The 16,018-nt window shown below is 40.9% G+C and overlaps 1 protein-coding gene and 1 pseudogene across 1 annotated transcript in view; one reads left to right on the top strand and one right to left on the bottom strand.

Annotated features, from left to right (window-relative positions):
* The window catches only part of LOC102261090 (MAM and LDL-receptor class A domain-containing protein 1), a gene marked incomplete at its 3' end in the record, with an annotated part of 431,828 nt that overhangs the window by 34,915 nt on the left and 380,895 nt on the right, over positions 1-16,018 (top strand). Inside the window, exons 4-5 of the mRNA XM_014543905.1 lie at positions 9,798-9,889; positions 9,979-10,140. Coding sequence (XP_014399391.1) covers positions 9,798-9,889; positions 9,979-10,140 — 254 coding nt within the window. The remainder of the gene's footprint in view (positions 1-9,797; positions 9,890-9,978; positions 10,141-16,018) is intronic.
* Positions 2,051-4,425, bottom strand: LOC102260814 (annotated as a pseudogene).

Here is a 16,018-nt window from a genome sequence, read left to right on the forward strand (position 1 = left end):
TGAGGCCGCGGCTGGCTGAAAGCAGGTATCTGGGTTTGTTTAGCTTCTATAATTGAAACTCTGTTGCCATCACTGGCACTCTAAGCTCTGAGGCCGTGGCTGGCTGAAAGCAGGTGTCTGGGTTTGTTTAGCTTCTATAATTGAAACATTGTTGCTTCTGGAGCTCAGAGCTGGGCCACGGCAGGTGGGGAACCTTGTCTTCCTCCATCACTGGAGCATGCAAGCCTCATGTTCGCTTTAGCTGCGTGGCTGCCGGCCGCCATCTTTGTTGGCAGTTAATTTGCATATCCTGCTGATTAGCCAATGGGAAGCATAGTGGATGTATGGTTAATTACCATGTTTGTCTATTATTAGATAGGATATATTTTTTCTTCTTCTTAAAACAAGTCTCTTTAATATTTCTTGTGATACTGGTTTGGTGGTGATGAACTCCTTTAACTTTTTCTTGTCTGGGAAACTCTTTGTCCTTCAATTCTAAATGATAGCTTTGCTGGGTAGAATAATCTTACTTGTAGATCCTTGCCTTCCATCACATTGACAATTTCATGCCAGTCCCTTCTGGCTTGCAGAGTTTCTGTTGAGAAATAAGCTAACAGTTTTATAGGAGATCCCTTTTAGGTAACTAACTGCTTTTCTCTTGTTGCTTTTAACATTCTCTCTTTGTATTTAAACTTTTGTATTTTAATTCTGATGTGTTTTGGTGTGGCCCTCTTTGGGTTCACCTTGTTTGGGACTCTCTATACCTACTGGATTTACATCTATGTTTTCTTTGCCAGGATAGGGAAGATTTTCATAATTATTACATCAAATAGGTTTTAATCCTGTGTGCTCTCTCTTTTCCTGAATGTTAGTACACTTGGTGTCCCAGTGGCTTCTTAAATTATCCTTATTTGGATAGCTTTTTCCTTTTTTCTGTTTTGATTGAGCATTTTCTGCTACCTTATCTTTCAAATTGCTGATCTAGTCCTCTGTTTCATCTAATCTACTCTTGATTCCTTCTAATGCAGTGGTCACCAACCAGTGGTCCCCTGACCACTGGTGGTCTGTGAAGTCCGAAAGGTTGTAGACCGCTGGTCTAGATGGTCATCCTGGCCCCCACCTCATCCAGTCATGCCCCCATGAATACATTAAGACTCATTTTTATGAAAAGTGATTATATATTCAGTCACCTTCTTTTTTTTACTTTTTTTTAAAAAAATATATTTTATTGATTTCTTTACAGAGAGGAAGGGAGAGAGATAGAGAGTTAGAAACATTGATGAGAGAGAAACATCGATCAGCCGCCTCCTGCACATCTCCCACTGGGGATATGCCCGCAACCCAGGTACATGCCCTTGACCGGAATTGAACCTGGGACCTTTCAGTCTGCAGGCCGACGCTCTATCCACTGAGCCAAACCGGTTCCGGCCAGTCACTTTCTTGACCTTTTAAACAGCCATGGCATCATAAATTCCACACCTAAAGTGGACAGGAGTATCATCTCTAATGACATGGGTTCCAGAGAGACTGACACTTGATTTCTGTGGTTGTGAAGGTATTAAAAGTGCTTTTTCTACAAAGCATTTCAAATCAAAGTAGCCAACAATGAATAGACAAAGTTTGCAGAGATAAATTAAGTCTGGATGATCAGTGCAGGTATTTTCCTGATTCTTTTTATGTTTCCTCCCTACCTTCCAGAACTGGCTCTAACCCAAGGTCTGACCTACCATGGCAAGCTATTGTCAGATCTTATGGACATGTCTTTCTGAGCTCCATATGGTTTTAGAAAATTGGAGACTTTGTCAAGATATCTGTTAGAGGATAAGGGCAAGGAGAACAAGTACTGGCACGAATTTCACTCCAAACATCCTTGTAGGAGACCTCAGCTCCAAGTGGGCTGCACAACCAGAGAGATGAGCTGGGAACCAGAGAGAGGGGGCAGCTACAGTGACAATGCTTAAACTCTTCCGTTTCGTTAGCGTGGAGTTCACCAGTGTAGCTGCAACAACCAGGTTCTGTTTTATACACCCCAGAGGTGAGGAGCTCTTGTGGAAGGGCAGGAGAGTGCTCCTCACCCAGGCCTGAGGAGGCTGACAGGCTCTCGGTCAGCGAGGACGTTCCAGTTTGGTCCGCGGAGAGTTCTTCCATGAGGGGCAGAGACAGCTCGGAGGAGGGCACAGCCGAGTAGAGAGTCGTAGATGCTGGAGCCCTGAGGCACGCCAAGGCGGCCGCGGCCTTCCGGGCGTGCAGGACGGGGGTGCCCATGGCTTCGTGGGGCCCAGCTGCTGACCCTCAGGCGACCCGGGGCTGGCACCTCAGTCTTGAGGTCACTTTCGGGCTCCAGTTTGCACATGACGTCATTCAGCACCAGGCCCGAGTTGAACTGGCTCCCGGGAGTGGAGCGGGGGAGGCTGCGAGGGCATGAACTGCTTCACAAGACAGTCCGGCTCCTTGGAGATGAGTTGTGGCATATTGCAGATGGTCACGTACTTGCTCCGGAAGTAGTTCTCCTGCTGACGTGTCCGGGCTGTGGGAGGCCGTAGTCTCACGGGAGGCCGTGGTCTCGGGGGAGGCCGTGGTCTCGCGCGAGTGCAGGTGGGAGCAGAGCTGGGGCAGGCGGTGCATGAGCTTGTACTTGGTGCTCAGGTCCAGGACGCCAGGACCCGCTCCCTCCCAGGAATAATCCAAGCGGACGGCGGTGAACTTGCAGAGCGCCGCCGAGGAGCTGTGCTTGGCCTGGCGGAGCTTCTCGGCGATGGCGGACACGGCCACCAAGAAGAGCTCCCCTTTCCCCGAGCTGCGGCCGCCGCTTTTGTGCTTGTAGTTCTTCTTGTCCAGGAAGGACTTCATGCCTTTGGAACAGACCACGATGAGGAACTGGGACTCGAGGATCTTCGGGATGACCCACTCTCTCTGGCCTTCTCGCAGAGGCTATAATCTCCCACAGGTCCAGAGCCACCTCACAGCCACAGAAGTCCTGAAGGGAGTGTCCATGCATTCTGGCCGTCTCCACTGGAAAGCAGAAGACGACCTTCGGCCGCGGCCAGAGCCTCTCTGTGGTGTAGGTGTAGGTGTAGTGCTGAGGTGTAGGTGGGGGACTCAGAACTCTCTGCATCTAAATGTGAACATGTTTTCTTGTCGCTTCCTTCGGCACATCGCAGTGAAGAGTGTTGCGGATGCGGATATGACAACCAGCGGCACAGTGATGGCAACAGCTCTGATGGGCCCAGCCCGCTGGGCATGCACTGGCAGGAAGGCATAATGCAGCGGTTCTCAACCTGTGGGTCGCGACGCCTTTGGCGGTCGAACGTCCCTTTCACGGAGGTCTCCTAAGACCATCCTGCATATCAGATATTTACGTTACGATTCATAACAGTAGCAACATTACAGGCATGAAGTAGCAACGAAAATATTATGGTTGGGTCACAACATGAGGAACTGTATTTAAAGGGCCAGAAGGTTGAGAACCACTGGCATAATGCATCACTTTTCTTGTGGTATTAGTGTCATCAACCAGCTCAATTATATAATCCCCTGGAGATGCATTTTGAAGGAGGCAGCTGGTTGTCTCTGTATTTTGCTCCTGTCTAGAGGTCTTTCGCTTGAAGGGTCCCTCATGCTTGAGCTTGTAATGAAGGTAGAGGAAGCGGAAGGCAAAGGTGTGTGGTGCGTGGTCGAAGGACACCTGCATATCCGAACCGTACTGGGTGATACTCAGGTTCGGAGGCTTCCAGAAGGGATTGCAAGCCAGGTGGTCCGGCTGTAACAACAAGTCACAGGCTCGGGTTCTGAAAAATAAAGGGTGATAATTGCTTTCGTTTTTAATGGAAGGAAAAGGGACAATCTTGACAAGGAAATCTGTCTCAAACTTCATATTCAGGAAAGGTTGAGATTCCATTACAGTTCTTTTTGAAGCTACTGTTGAGCTGCTTCGGGTCCTTTAAAATCAGTTGTTGGAATTGTCTTCCCTCTGACTTCAGCTCCTCCAGTATTACCCGAAATCCTTTAGGAATTCGATGCCAAGGGCCCCTGGGGACCAAAGAATGGTGACTGCCACTTGGTCGTGGCAGGCGAACTGACTGATGGTGATGTTCTGGGTGTCAGCAATCACACGCTTCCCCACAGGATTCAAGTATGTGGAACAGTCTGATTTGATAAGTAGGGAACCAAGGTTGGAACCGAGGCCTACGTCAGAGACAACCAAAGGGCCAATCTGGAACAGATTCACTTGGCCCATTCTATGTTTTGTCATATCTGAAGGTGATGTTGTGCAGCCTCACTGCTTCTCCTAGCCGGCCTTACTCCTCTCCAACCACAGGTGTTGGTGCCCCATGCTCTGCTGGGAACACCGCCACCCCCCCTCCCCCCGCGGTTACTGCCAGCTGTGAGCCATTTAGACAGGTGTTGACAGGTAAGAAGACAGCAGAGCTGCAGCCACGGGGCCATGGCCGTGTGCTCGCCCACTTTGGCTGGCCATAGTGTGCGCCCTGGTCACCCGCCGCAAGCCAGCCTGGAGTGGGTGGTGGTGCCAGGGGCAGCAGTGGCAGAGTGGGCTGTACCATAAGTGTCCTTTTTATCTAAAAAAATTTTTTTTTGTGTTAAAATGTCTCCACCCTCCCCCTGGAATTCTAGCTCTCCTTCTTGTTAAAATTTTTTTTGGTATGTTATGTTTTTATCTTTATACTAGGGGCCCAGTGCATGAATTTGTGCACCTTGAAAGGAACTGTGGGCCCTGAGGCTTCAGTAGGCACAGGGGTGGGTCTCAGCCCATCCTCCATGCCCTCACCTGGCCCCTCCAGCTGCAGCCTCCGGTGCCCTGTTGGCTGGCAGCCCCACTCCCCCGCTCCCGCTCCCATGCGCTGATGGTGCTGACCCCGCTTGCACCCGCTGATTGGGGCAGGTGCCAGCAGCAGGTGCAAGCGGCAGCTGCTGCCCCAGTCACCCCCCAGGAGCAGGGGGAGGTGGAGGATCCCTCAGGGGTGATCAGGGCCGGCAGCTACCACTCGAACCCACTGATAGCGCTGAGTGATCAGGACCAGTGCCAGGCATTGGCAGTGGGTGCGAGCAGTGGCTCCGGCTCTGACACCGGCTGCAGGTTCAAGTGGTGCCGTTGCTGGCAGCGGGTGCAAGAGGTGGCTGCCGGCCCCAATCTCCCCTCAGGAGCAGGGTAAGGTGGAGAAGCCCTGAGGGGCAACTGGGGCTGGCAGCTGCCGCTCGCACCTGCTGATGGCACCGATCAATTTGGGCTGGCGCTGCGTGCCAGCAGTGAGTGCGAGCGGAGGGTCCAGTGCCAGCAGTGGATGCGAGCAGGGCCGGTGCCAGTGCAGGTGCAAGCGCCGGGTGGGACTGTGGTGCATAGGAGCAAAGAATTTTCGGTAACTACCAGAGGCTTGCCCCCATGACAGTGACCAGCTCCCCGCCTTGGTTTGGTGCCCTCGTTCACCTGCTCCACCATCCCACCATGTTCTGCGCACGCCCCCTGGTGGTCAGCGTATGTCATAGTGACTGGTTGTTTGGTTGTTCCGGTTGTTTCACCATTTGGTCTATTTGCATATCAGCCTTTTATTATATAAGATTTTCTACAAGATTTCTATAAGAGACACACCTTATGAGTGGGTCATACTTTTATATAATACTAGAGGCCTAGTGCACAGGGTAGGGTCCCTAGGGGCCTCCCTTCCCTCAGCCGCCTGCCACCGGTGCTGACCAAGGTGGGTCAGCCAGGGGGAGGGGGCTGTAGGTGGTTGGCCCACCGGCCTGCCCCCTGGTCGAACTCCTGGTGGAAGGGACGATTTGCATATTAGGCTTTTATTATATAGGATACCAACCTTAAACTTTTGATTGGATACTTTATCCATTTACATATCACAGTTAGAGATAACATAAGGTTCACACTTGCCACCTGATATTTGTTTTTCCTTTTTCTTTTTCTTTTTTAATCATCACCTGAGGCTATGTTTTGTATTTATTTTTTTCTTTTTATTACAGAGAGGGAGGGAAAGAGAGAGAAAGAAACATCAATGTGAGAGAGAAACATCAATCAGTTGCCTCCCGTAGGAGCCTCCACTGGAGATCGAACCTGCAACTTAGGTATGTGGCCTGATGGGGAATCAAACTGTAACCTTTTGGTGTACATGATGTTCCATCCATTTGGGCCAACAAGCCAGGGCCTTTCTTTTTTTGGTTGTGCTACATAGATATTTTTTATTGTGTCATAGTGATTCACTTTCCCCCCTATATATTTTTGAACAATATTTTAGTAGTTGCCTGGGGATTAAAACAATCTAGATTGGATTAATACCAATTTAATTGCAATAGTTTATGGAAACATTTGTCCAGCGTAGCTCCATTCTTCCCATCTTTATGCTGCTACTGCCACAGATTACATCTTTACATATTGAGTACTCCTCAATACTGAATGATAATTTTGATTTTTAGAAATCATAATAACTAATTATAATGATAATGATTAGTTATTGATACTTATAATTTCTCTTTATTGACATTCTCTATATCAATAGAGAGAGGGATTTTATATCTAAGACCATTATTTCCTCTATGTTATCTCAACTAAGGCGTATTTCTGTCATAGATGAACACACCTTTTCCTTTCTAAGTTTTGACATTTTAACCTTTTTTTAAAAAATATATTTTATTGATTTTTTACAGAGAGGAAGGGAGAGAGATAGAGAGTTAGAAACATCAATGAGAGAGAAACATCGACCAGCTGCCTCCTGCACACTCCCCACTGGGGATGTGCCCACAACAAAGGTACATGCCCTTGACTGGAATCGAGCCTGGGACCCTTGAGTCCGCAGGCTGATGCTCTATCCACTGAGCCAAACCGGTTAGGGTTGACATTTTAACCTTTGCTTCAGGTCTTGGACCTTGTCATGGTGATCCATTCCTGCAGCCTGATATTTTGGAAAATGTTCTTAAGAACTGTTATTATTTCACTGCTAAAATACTCAATGTTTTTAGTTCCTTTGAGCCAGTTTATTACTCTGTAGCATGCAATGGGATTTATGTTTCTCCTGCTCACAATCATACCCATTAATCACTTAGAACTTGGAAATGGAGGAAACACAAGACTGCCTGTTACTAGTTGAAGAAAGCAAGACTGAAAATTTTACCTTCTCTTTCCTGAGGATCAAAGTTGGTGGAATTCACTGCCAAAGTTATTGGATTTAGCCTCAAGACTTGATTCATGTTTTTTGTTGCTTTTATGTTTTATATACTTTCTTTTTTTGGTCATCAATCTTGGTTATGTTGGATTTTACTTCGACACCTACTCAACAAATAAGAAAAAATAATTTTGAAAGCCCTTTAGCATTAACATTTATAATTATAAATGAAATCATGCGGTTTATGTTCTTTGTAATTTTAATAATTAACACTTTGTCACAACTTTATTTTAAGTATATTTTGAAGATATTCTATGCACTTGCTTTTAGGGAGGTAGGTTTAAAATAGGAATTTATGAATCATTTAAACAAACAAGTGAATATATTAGAGATTAATAGCAAATACATGATGGTGATGATATATGTGTGATTTGATTTACTATGTTCCTTCAAGGAGTAAGAGGTGTGTGGAGAGAACATTGGTTAGAGTTTTTTGTTGTTGTCAGCTTCACAAGTGTCTTCTTGATGTTTAGAGCCAGTAGTAGGAGGGGTGTCAGGTGAGGGAATGGGCATGTGGGAAAAGGTTATGCTGCCAAGGATCTGCTTCTTTCTTTTATAATCATAGATTTGATGACTAAGGTCTTATGGAAAGCAAGAAATTCTCTACTCATACTGTAGAGAATAAGGTAAAATTACAAGTGCATTTAAAATATGTCTGTTATTATCACCAAGTTGAAATTAAAGGTAGAAAGCAAGAAATTGCTATTGGATGCATTTTGAACACTTTTTTCTTCTTCTTTTTTTTTGTCCATGGAAGGAAAGCTTATTACCAGTATAAATATTAAAGGAACTCAAGCTGTTTCTGAATTTAAAACTTTACTTTGCATGATAACCTAAAGATTAACCTTTATTTAATTTCTGACAAAATACAGAATTTACAGTGTCATAGCACATAACAGATGTCATAGTTTATATTTATAAAATATCTTACTTATTTAAATAATTTATTTTATTGCAAATGCTACTCTTATTACTTATTAGCATAATGTAGCAAATCTGATTTTTGACCAAACTTTAAGAAATAAACATGATTAAGTAATTTTCTTGACAAATGAAAGCAATTTTTCCTATATATTTATGAATGTTTTTTTAGTAGCTGAATATTTATAAACAATAATTTAGGGCCTGTTGAATACTATTATCATTTGCATTGCTAATAATATTATTGAAACTTAAAACAATATTTTAATATGGCTCTTTAGGCTTATTTAATTAATCACTTGCTTAACATTTGCTTTAACTGCTGAATATGAAGTAGGAACAAACTGATAGTCCACTTGTATCACTGTGATACCGTCATCTAAATTATGTTTATGTAATAACTAGAGGCCCAATGCATGAAATTCATGCAAGAGTAGGCCTTCCTTCCCCCGGCTGCCAGCACCAGCTTCCCTCTGGCACCCTGGACTGGGGCTTCCCTCCAGCCACTGGCCGGCACCCAGGACCCAGGCTTCCCTGGCAGGACATCCAGTCTAATTGGCATATTACGGTTTTATTATTATAGATTCCAGGGAGTACATTCTGTTATTGCTGGAATTTCAATTATGCATCAGACTATATCTATAAGTAATCATTAATGTCATTGCTTTCTGCTTAATTAGAGTACAATTTTGGAATAGGTCTAGAGAAAAAGAGGTATGTAAAGTTTCATAATGTTACTATTGATTACTAATGATGTGACAATTAAATTTGATTTCTAACTTAGCTTTAAAATACCACTAAATAACTAGGGTAGACATATCATCATAACATCATCAACATCATTTTTTCATTCTTTTTGACAAATAGTGGCACACACAGAAAATAATGGTTCTCAGATTATATACTACAGCCTTGTCAAGTATTACAGGAAATCTATGAAAGTCCAGAGAATGTTATTATTTATGTATGTATGTATTTATTTTTGTTTATCCTTACCCGAGAATACTTTTTCCATTTTCTTTTTTTAAGGGAGAGGTAGAGATAGAGAGAGAGAAACATTGATGCGAGAGAGACACATCGATTGGTTGCCTCCTGCATCCACTCCAACGGGCAACCGAGGCATGTGCCCTTGATTAGATTCAAACTCGTGACCCTTCAATCCACAGACCAACACTCTAACCACTAGCTAGGACTACATTTATTTTATAGGCGTTTAAACAGTAGCTGGCACAGTCTGTACTGCAGCATACAAGAGAGTATCAGGGCTCAGTATTGTTTCCATAATCCTGGAAAAAGCTGGGACATTTGATCAAATCCTTTCTGGAGAGAATCACAGCAAATAATGATCTCTTTTGAATTCCTCATTGAATTGCTTATTTTGGAGAGCAATCCTAACATAATGTTTTCTCTGGATACCATCTTTGCAGAATTATAACTTTCTGCATTATATAAGCTAAATTGGGTTGTGGACTGCAGGCCATAATAGTGCTATAGGGAATATAATCCCAATTAGTTATTTCAGTGGGGAATATAATGAATATAAAAATATCAGTCAGATCATTTGCAAAAGCAAATGATATAGTTAAATGTTTAATTCTTTGAGCAAAAATATATTGATCCAATGTAGATATAAGCCTGAATTACTGCCTGGTGTATTAACTAAGCTTACCAGTGATTACCCTAAATCTAAATGCTGACTCTTGTTTCTAATAGCCCACTTTCTCTCACTGGTCTCCAAAGCGGACTTTCCTTCAAACTTAAGAAGCCGAGTTTTTCTTCCGATGAATAATCTGCATGCTTGTCAGGTATTTGAAAGCACACAGCACTTTAAAACTTTTTACACTTGGGAACTTCTTTATTATAATTGTTTGAATATTAATTATTTTTTTCACAGATTACATTTTATTACTTCTCCAGTCATAGGAGTGCCAAATTAACAGCTGGCCTTCAAACTACATGTGGGGGTCCTATTCAACCTTTATGGCAAAACATAGCTGTAGCCCAAAATCAGTGGGAGAGAAAGGCCATCAGAATTCAGTGCTCCCAGAAGTTTCAGGTATGTTTGTTATATTTTCTAGCTATTTTTGAAAGAAAGATGATAAGATTCAATTTTTTAAAAAAAGAACTTCCTTTAAAAATATGGTTTTATTGATATTTAGAGAGTACTAGGTAAATTAAAAGTGGGATGACTAACTGTCCCATTTGGCATAGGACTGAGGGATTTGCCAGGACTTTTAAGAGTTGAGACCAAATAGATCCAGGAAATTGGGTTGGGCAGTCACCCCCAAAAGACACTTAAAAAAGGCTTTAAGTTTATCTCTCAAAACTGGAGTTGATAAATATTAAGATATATTGATATATCAGTAAAATATAACCTTCTGATTTTCTTCTTAAATTCTTGAATCCTCCTTGTTTTTTTCTTTATTTCTCTTACTATTTCAATGTCCTATTTCTTTTCATTTATTCTTAAGGCTCACTTCCCTTTCAGACTTTTCTCATGCTTTTGAGAGAACAGGTTATGTTGGGTAATGAGGAAATAGACTGTTTAATTAAATACTAATTCCAAATGCTGCTGACATGAAATAATGGTCATATTCATTTCATGGTTAAACTCAAATTATTCAATACAGCCTTTATTTTCCAAAATAATTTTGAGAAATAAAGTCAAAGCAAACCTTTAAAATATAAACTTATTTATACAACCTAATAAAACTTATGTATGGTGGAAATTATAATCTAATAATTATTACAAGGCTTCTTGGAAAAGTATTGCATATTTTAACATTTGGGACAGCCAAGCAAAATTTTCCAGTTAAAAGAGGATCTTAAAGCATTTTATTCTGAATTAATTTGCTTTTTAAACCTGATTTGTGAGCCAATTTAGCCCAAGTGGGTTTCCTTTATCATCTTTATTAAGATAGTGTAATATAGTCAATTTTATAATTTCGTTAAAGAGTGCAAAATCATTTGATATGTGATGAATTTAGCATTTGCTTAAATATAGTACTTGAATTGGATTTAATTTTAAGTTCAGCTATTTTGAATGGCTAAGAGGAAAGGCAGGAGAATGAGCAGGGTCACTATTATAAAAATTAAATTATAAGATATAAGAATGGCATATTTTTTTTTAATTGAGCTGTCATAAAATCACAGTATTTTGGAATTTTCAGGCTTTTGTAAACTAAATGTGTATTCGAAGAAATGAAAAGAAAAGCACTTAGTAGATGGTTAAATGACACCTGGACAGATAAAACTTAAATGGAATTGTATGGTTAGAAACACAGTTCTGTCATTTTGAGCCTTTGCACTCAATTTAAATGATATATCAGTGTGTTGTGAGGTTATCTTAAGCCATTAAGCATTAGGCATTTAAATGATTGATTCACTTATTTAACAAAGACTTATTTGGGGCACTAAGGATGCTATAGGTGGGATTCAGGGAATGTTCCCAGCTCCATATTAATGGGAAAAGAGTTTTTCCCCAGCTCTATTGAAATAGAATTGACATGTGAAATTATGTACAATTAAGGGTACAAAGTGATGATTTGATGCAGTTATATATTGTGAGATGATTATCAAAATAAAGCTAGTTAACCCACCGATCACTTCACATAATTATAGGTTGTTTTTGTTGTTGTTGTGTGCTGAAAACATTTAAAATCTACTCTCTTGCCCTGGCTAGTGTGGCTCAGTTTGTTGGGCCCTGCCCCATGCACCCAAGGGTTGCCATTATAATTTCTGGTCAGGACACTTGCCCAGGTTGCAGGCTCAGTCCCCAGTAGGGGGTGTGCAAGAGTCAGACAATTGATATTTTTGCTTTCACATCATTGTTTCTCTCTTCTCCTCTCTTCCTCTTTGTTTAAAAATCAATTAAAAATATTTTAAAAATTAAAAAAATCTACTCTCTTACCAACTTTCAAGTTCATATTATAGTACTATTAGCTATATTCACCATGCTGCATGTTAGATACCCAGAACTTATTCATTTTGTAATTGGAAGTTAGTATCTTTTGACTAACATTTCCCTCATACAACAGCCCCTGGCAACTACCATTCTGCTCTTTTTAAAAGTTATTATTATTAATTGAGTTTATTGGAGTGACATTAGTTCACAAAACCATACAGGTTTTAAGTGTACGACTCAATAAAACATCATCTGTACATTGCATTGTGCACCCATCGCCCAAAGCAAGGTCTCTTTCCATCCCCATTTCTCTACTCTTTGTTTTCTATGAGTTTGGATTGTTTAGATTATATATGTAAGTGAGATTATATATAATATTTTTCTTTCTTTGTCTGACTTATTTCACTTAGCATAATACCATTAAATCCATCCATATTGTCATAAATGGTAGGATTTCCCTTTTTTCTGAATTATTTCTTTGTATGTACACGCGACATTTCTGTATTCATTTATCCATCCACAGATACTTGAGTTGTTTCCATGTCCTAGTGATTATGAGTAATGCTGCAGATAGGGGAGTATAGCTATCTCTTTGAGACAGTTATTTCATTTCCATTGAATATATACCCAGAAGTGGGATTGCTTGATCATATGGTAGTTCTATTTTTAATTTTTTGAAGAAGCTCTATACTGTTTTCCATGGTGGCTGGACCAATTTACATTCCCACTAACAGTGCATAAAGGTTTCCCTTTCTCCACATCCTCTCCACTCTAACATGTGTGAAGTGTATTTTGGTTTTGATTGCATTCTTCTAATAATCAGTGATGCTGAGCACCTTTTAATGTTAGCAATTTGTACAAATGTTTACTCAGGTGCTCTGCCCATATTGTTTATTTTCTATTGAATTGTATGAGTTCCTTACATATATTGGATATTAACCCCTTACTGGTATATTGTCATCAAAGAGAAAACTTTTGACAGGCTTGGGAATGAGACATAATGTGTTCCTGGATTTGGTGTGTGGAATGAGAATCCAGATACCAATAATGTATCTAATTTGATGTGGCTATTGAAGTGCTAGAAATTTCTAGTTTATTTCTTACACTTCTCTTCTTACTCCCTTATGCCTCTTTGTCTTTTCTCAGTAACAACAAAAGCAATAATACAGAGCCAAGAGTGCTTTTGAGGGGATTGAGTCACATTGACTAGATGCTGCAGGATGAACCTGTTGAAGTCCTTCTGTCTGCATGCTTGTATAAACTTTAATGACTGACATGGGAATCTTGTTTATATATAAATTTTATCAGTGTTTACACATCTTTTCCATCTTTCAAACAGAGTGGATGGTAAAAAAGTCTTGAACTATCTTTTTATGTCAAACTGTCTCTCTTTAGGTCAGGCTTTTTACTGGTAGAGCAACTCATTTGGATGTTGGGCAGAGCTGGAACCTGTTGGTTTTGTAGGTTAGACCTTTTATTTTTTTTATTATATTTTTAAAAATATATTTTATTGATTTTTTACAGAGAGGAAGGGAGAGGGATAGAGAGCCAGAAACATCGATGAGAGAGAAACATTGATCAACTGCCTCCTGCACACTTCCTACTGGGGATGTGCCCACAACCAAGGTACATGCCCTTGACCCGGGTTCCTTCAGTCCACAGGCCGATGCTCTAGCCACTGAGCCAGTCCCTTCAGTCCACAGGCTGATGCTCTAGCCACTGAGCCAAACCGGTTAGGGCTAGGTTAGAGCTTTTAAAATACCTTCCTTGTTTTTTTCAGCTGTCCATTCCCAAAGGGCACATTGTGTGGGTTGATGATTAAATATGTGTAGTAGCTAAATATAAAACTTAAAATTCCCAAATTTATCATCTCCAGTGTAGCTGAGGCAGCAGGGTTATTCATTTGAGTGCTCTAAAATGCAACAGTGGCTGCATCCAAAGCAGACGCATGTGCAGTGTATTAATTTGTTTCCCCAAATACTTTGTTGCTGATATGAAAACAGTGCTGCTACCTTACAGGCTTTGTAAAAATTAGGAAATAATATGACTCTGTTGGGACCTTTGGCTACATCAATCTTTCAGGTTGCAGGTATGCCTTAGTTCTCTCCTGTCAGCAAGTGAGCAGATGTTCATTTGCTTCTGTTTGGCTGGGCCACAGAGATGTGCTGTGCTTGTAATACTGCCTGTCACCATCCAGTAGCTCATTCCTGAAAAGCTATAGTGAGAGGCTTATTGGAGGGCATTTGTAATCAGTATCTCCAGACAGTGTCTGTTGCCTCATCAGTTTACAAGCCTCTGAGAATTATTCTGTTTTTCACAATTTCCCCACCATGCTGCCTTCTGGTCATTTTAAAGCCATCCGTGCTTCCTTTAGAAATATATCAATAGGAGATTTTAGACCCACCTGGACCTTGGCTCAGCATGAGTTTCTGAGAAACCCTCTGGACTGTGAGGGCTTTTTCACCTTCATCTGTAAAGTACTGGGTCCATCCTTTCAGAAAATGAAGCATGCTAATTTTTGAGAGAATACTGCTACATAAACAGAGTGGTGTTTATGCATTTAGTCAACAAAGATGGCTGCATTTCAGTAAGTCATGAAGATGTTTAAGGAATAATAACAACCACCAATTTATTGAGCACTTGCTATGTGTAAGGCACTGCATTTAGTCCTTTGTGTATATTATCTTATTGACCCTTCACAGCAGTCCTCTGCAGTAAACCTATAATGTACCCTGTTATTCAGTGAGGATTAGGAGCTTTAGACAGTGGAATAACTCCAAGCAGATTAGTTTGATTTCAGATATCAACCATGTAGTCACTAAGCCATGATAATTTTTGTCATGTGAAAGCAGTATGAGGATTTATAAGATAGAAAAAACATCCAACCCCCAGATTTGGTCAGATCTGTTGCATGAATATCTGTTGCATTAGATATTCTTTTGTCTGAAGTGTTGGGTGAAACGATATTATTATGCATTGTATGGTGCAGTTTAACCACAATCACATTTTTCAAAATTGCAGACATAAGCAAGTAATTGTACTACTGTCCTAAAATGTTCATGGAAGCAAAGAATAAAACAGTCATAACATAAAGGAGGAATTTAGTCCCCAATTCAAGTGAAACCTTCCTTTATTACCCGCTACCCTCTTTTTTGTTTTGAAGGGAACCCGTGTATTGGTGTTATGGATAGAAAGGAATGAATACTATGTTGCTAAATATATCACTGACAATGGTTTTCAAGTTGAATGTTTGAATTCTTAAGCTAAATGAGCAGTCAGTGCCTAAATTTTACTAGTAAAAAGATATGGAAGCTTTTTTTTTTTAAAGTCTCACTTGAGGAGTGAGGATATTTTTCCCATTGATTTTTAGAGAGGGTGGAAGAGGGGGAGGAGAGAGAGAGAATGAAGAGAGAGAAAGAAAGAGAAACATCGACGTAAGAGAGGCACATTGATTGGTTGCTTCCTGCTTGAGCCCAACCAGGTCCAGAGATTGAACCTGCAACCAAGGTTTATGAATCAAACCCATGACCCTTCAGTGTGCTGGCTGATGCTCTAACCGCTGAACAAAATCAGCCATGGCTGGAAGCATTTTTAATATGCTATTATTTACTTCTCATTTCTTTGATATTCCATTTAGAAATGCCAAAGAATTTTCAGCAGCCTCCTATTCGGAAATAGTAGATTTAAAAAAAATATATATTTTATTGATTTTTTACAGAGAGGAAGGGAGAGAGATAGAGAGTTAGAAACATCGATGAGAGAGAAACATCGATCAGCTGCCTCCTGCACATCTCCCATGTGCCCGCAACCAAGGTACATGCCCTTGACCGGAATCGAACCTGGGACCTTTCAGTCCACAGGCCGACGCTCTATCCACTGAGCCACACCGGTTACAGCCGGAAACAGTAGATATTATAAAAATAGACAAAAAATAAGTTATTCATACAAATCAATATGAATTGTTATCTTAATGTTAAAAATTCTACTCTCAAAATTTTCAAAATTATAATTGAAGTCATTTTACCTTTTA

The sequence above is a fragment of the Myotis brandtii genome, unplaced genomic scaffold, assembly GCF_000412655.1.
Source record: "Myotis brandtii unplaced genomic scaffold, ASM41265v1 scaffold341, whole genome shotgun sequence".
In the NCBI taxonomy this organism is placed as follows: Eukaryota; Metazoa; Chordata; class Mammalia; order Chiroptera; family Vespertilionidae; genus Myotis; species Myotis brandtii.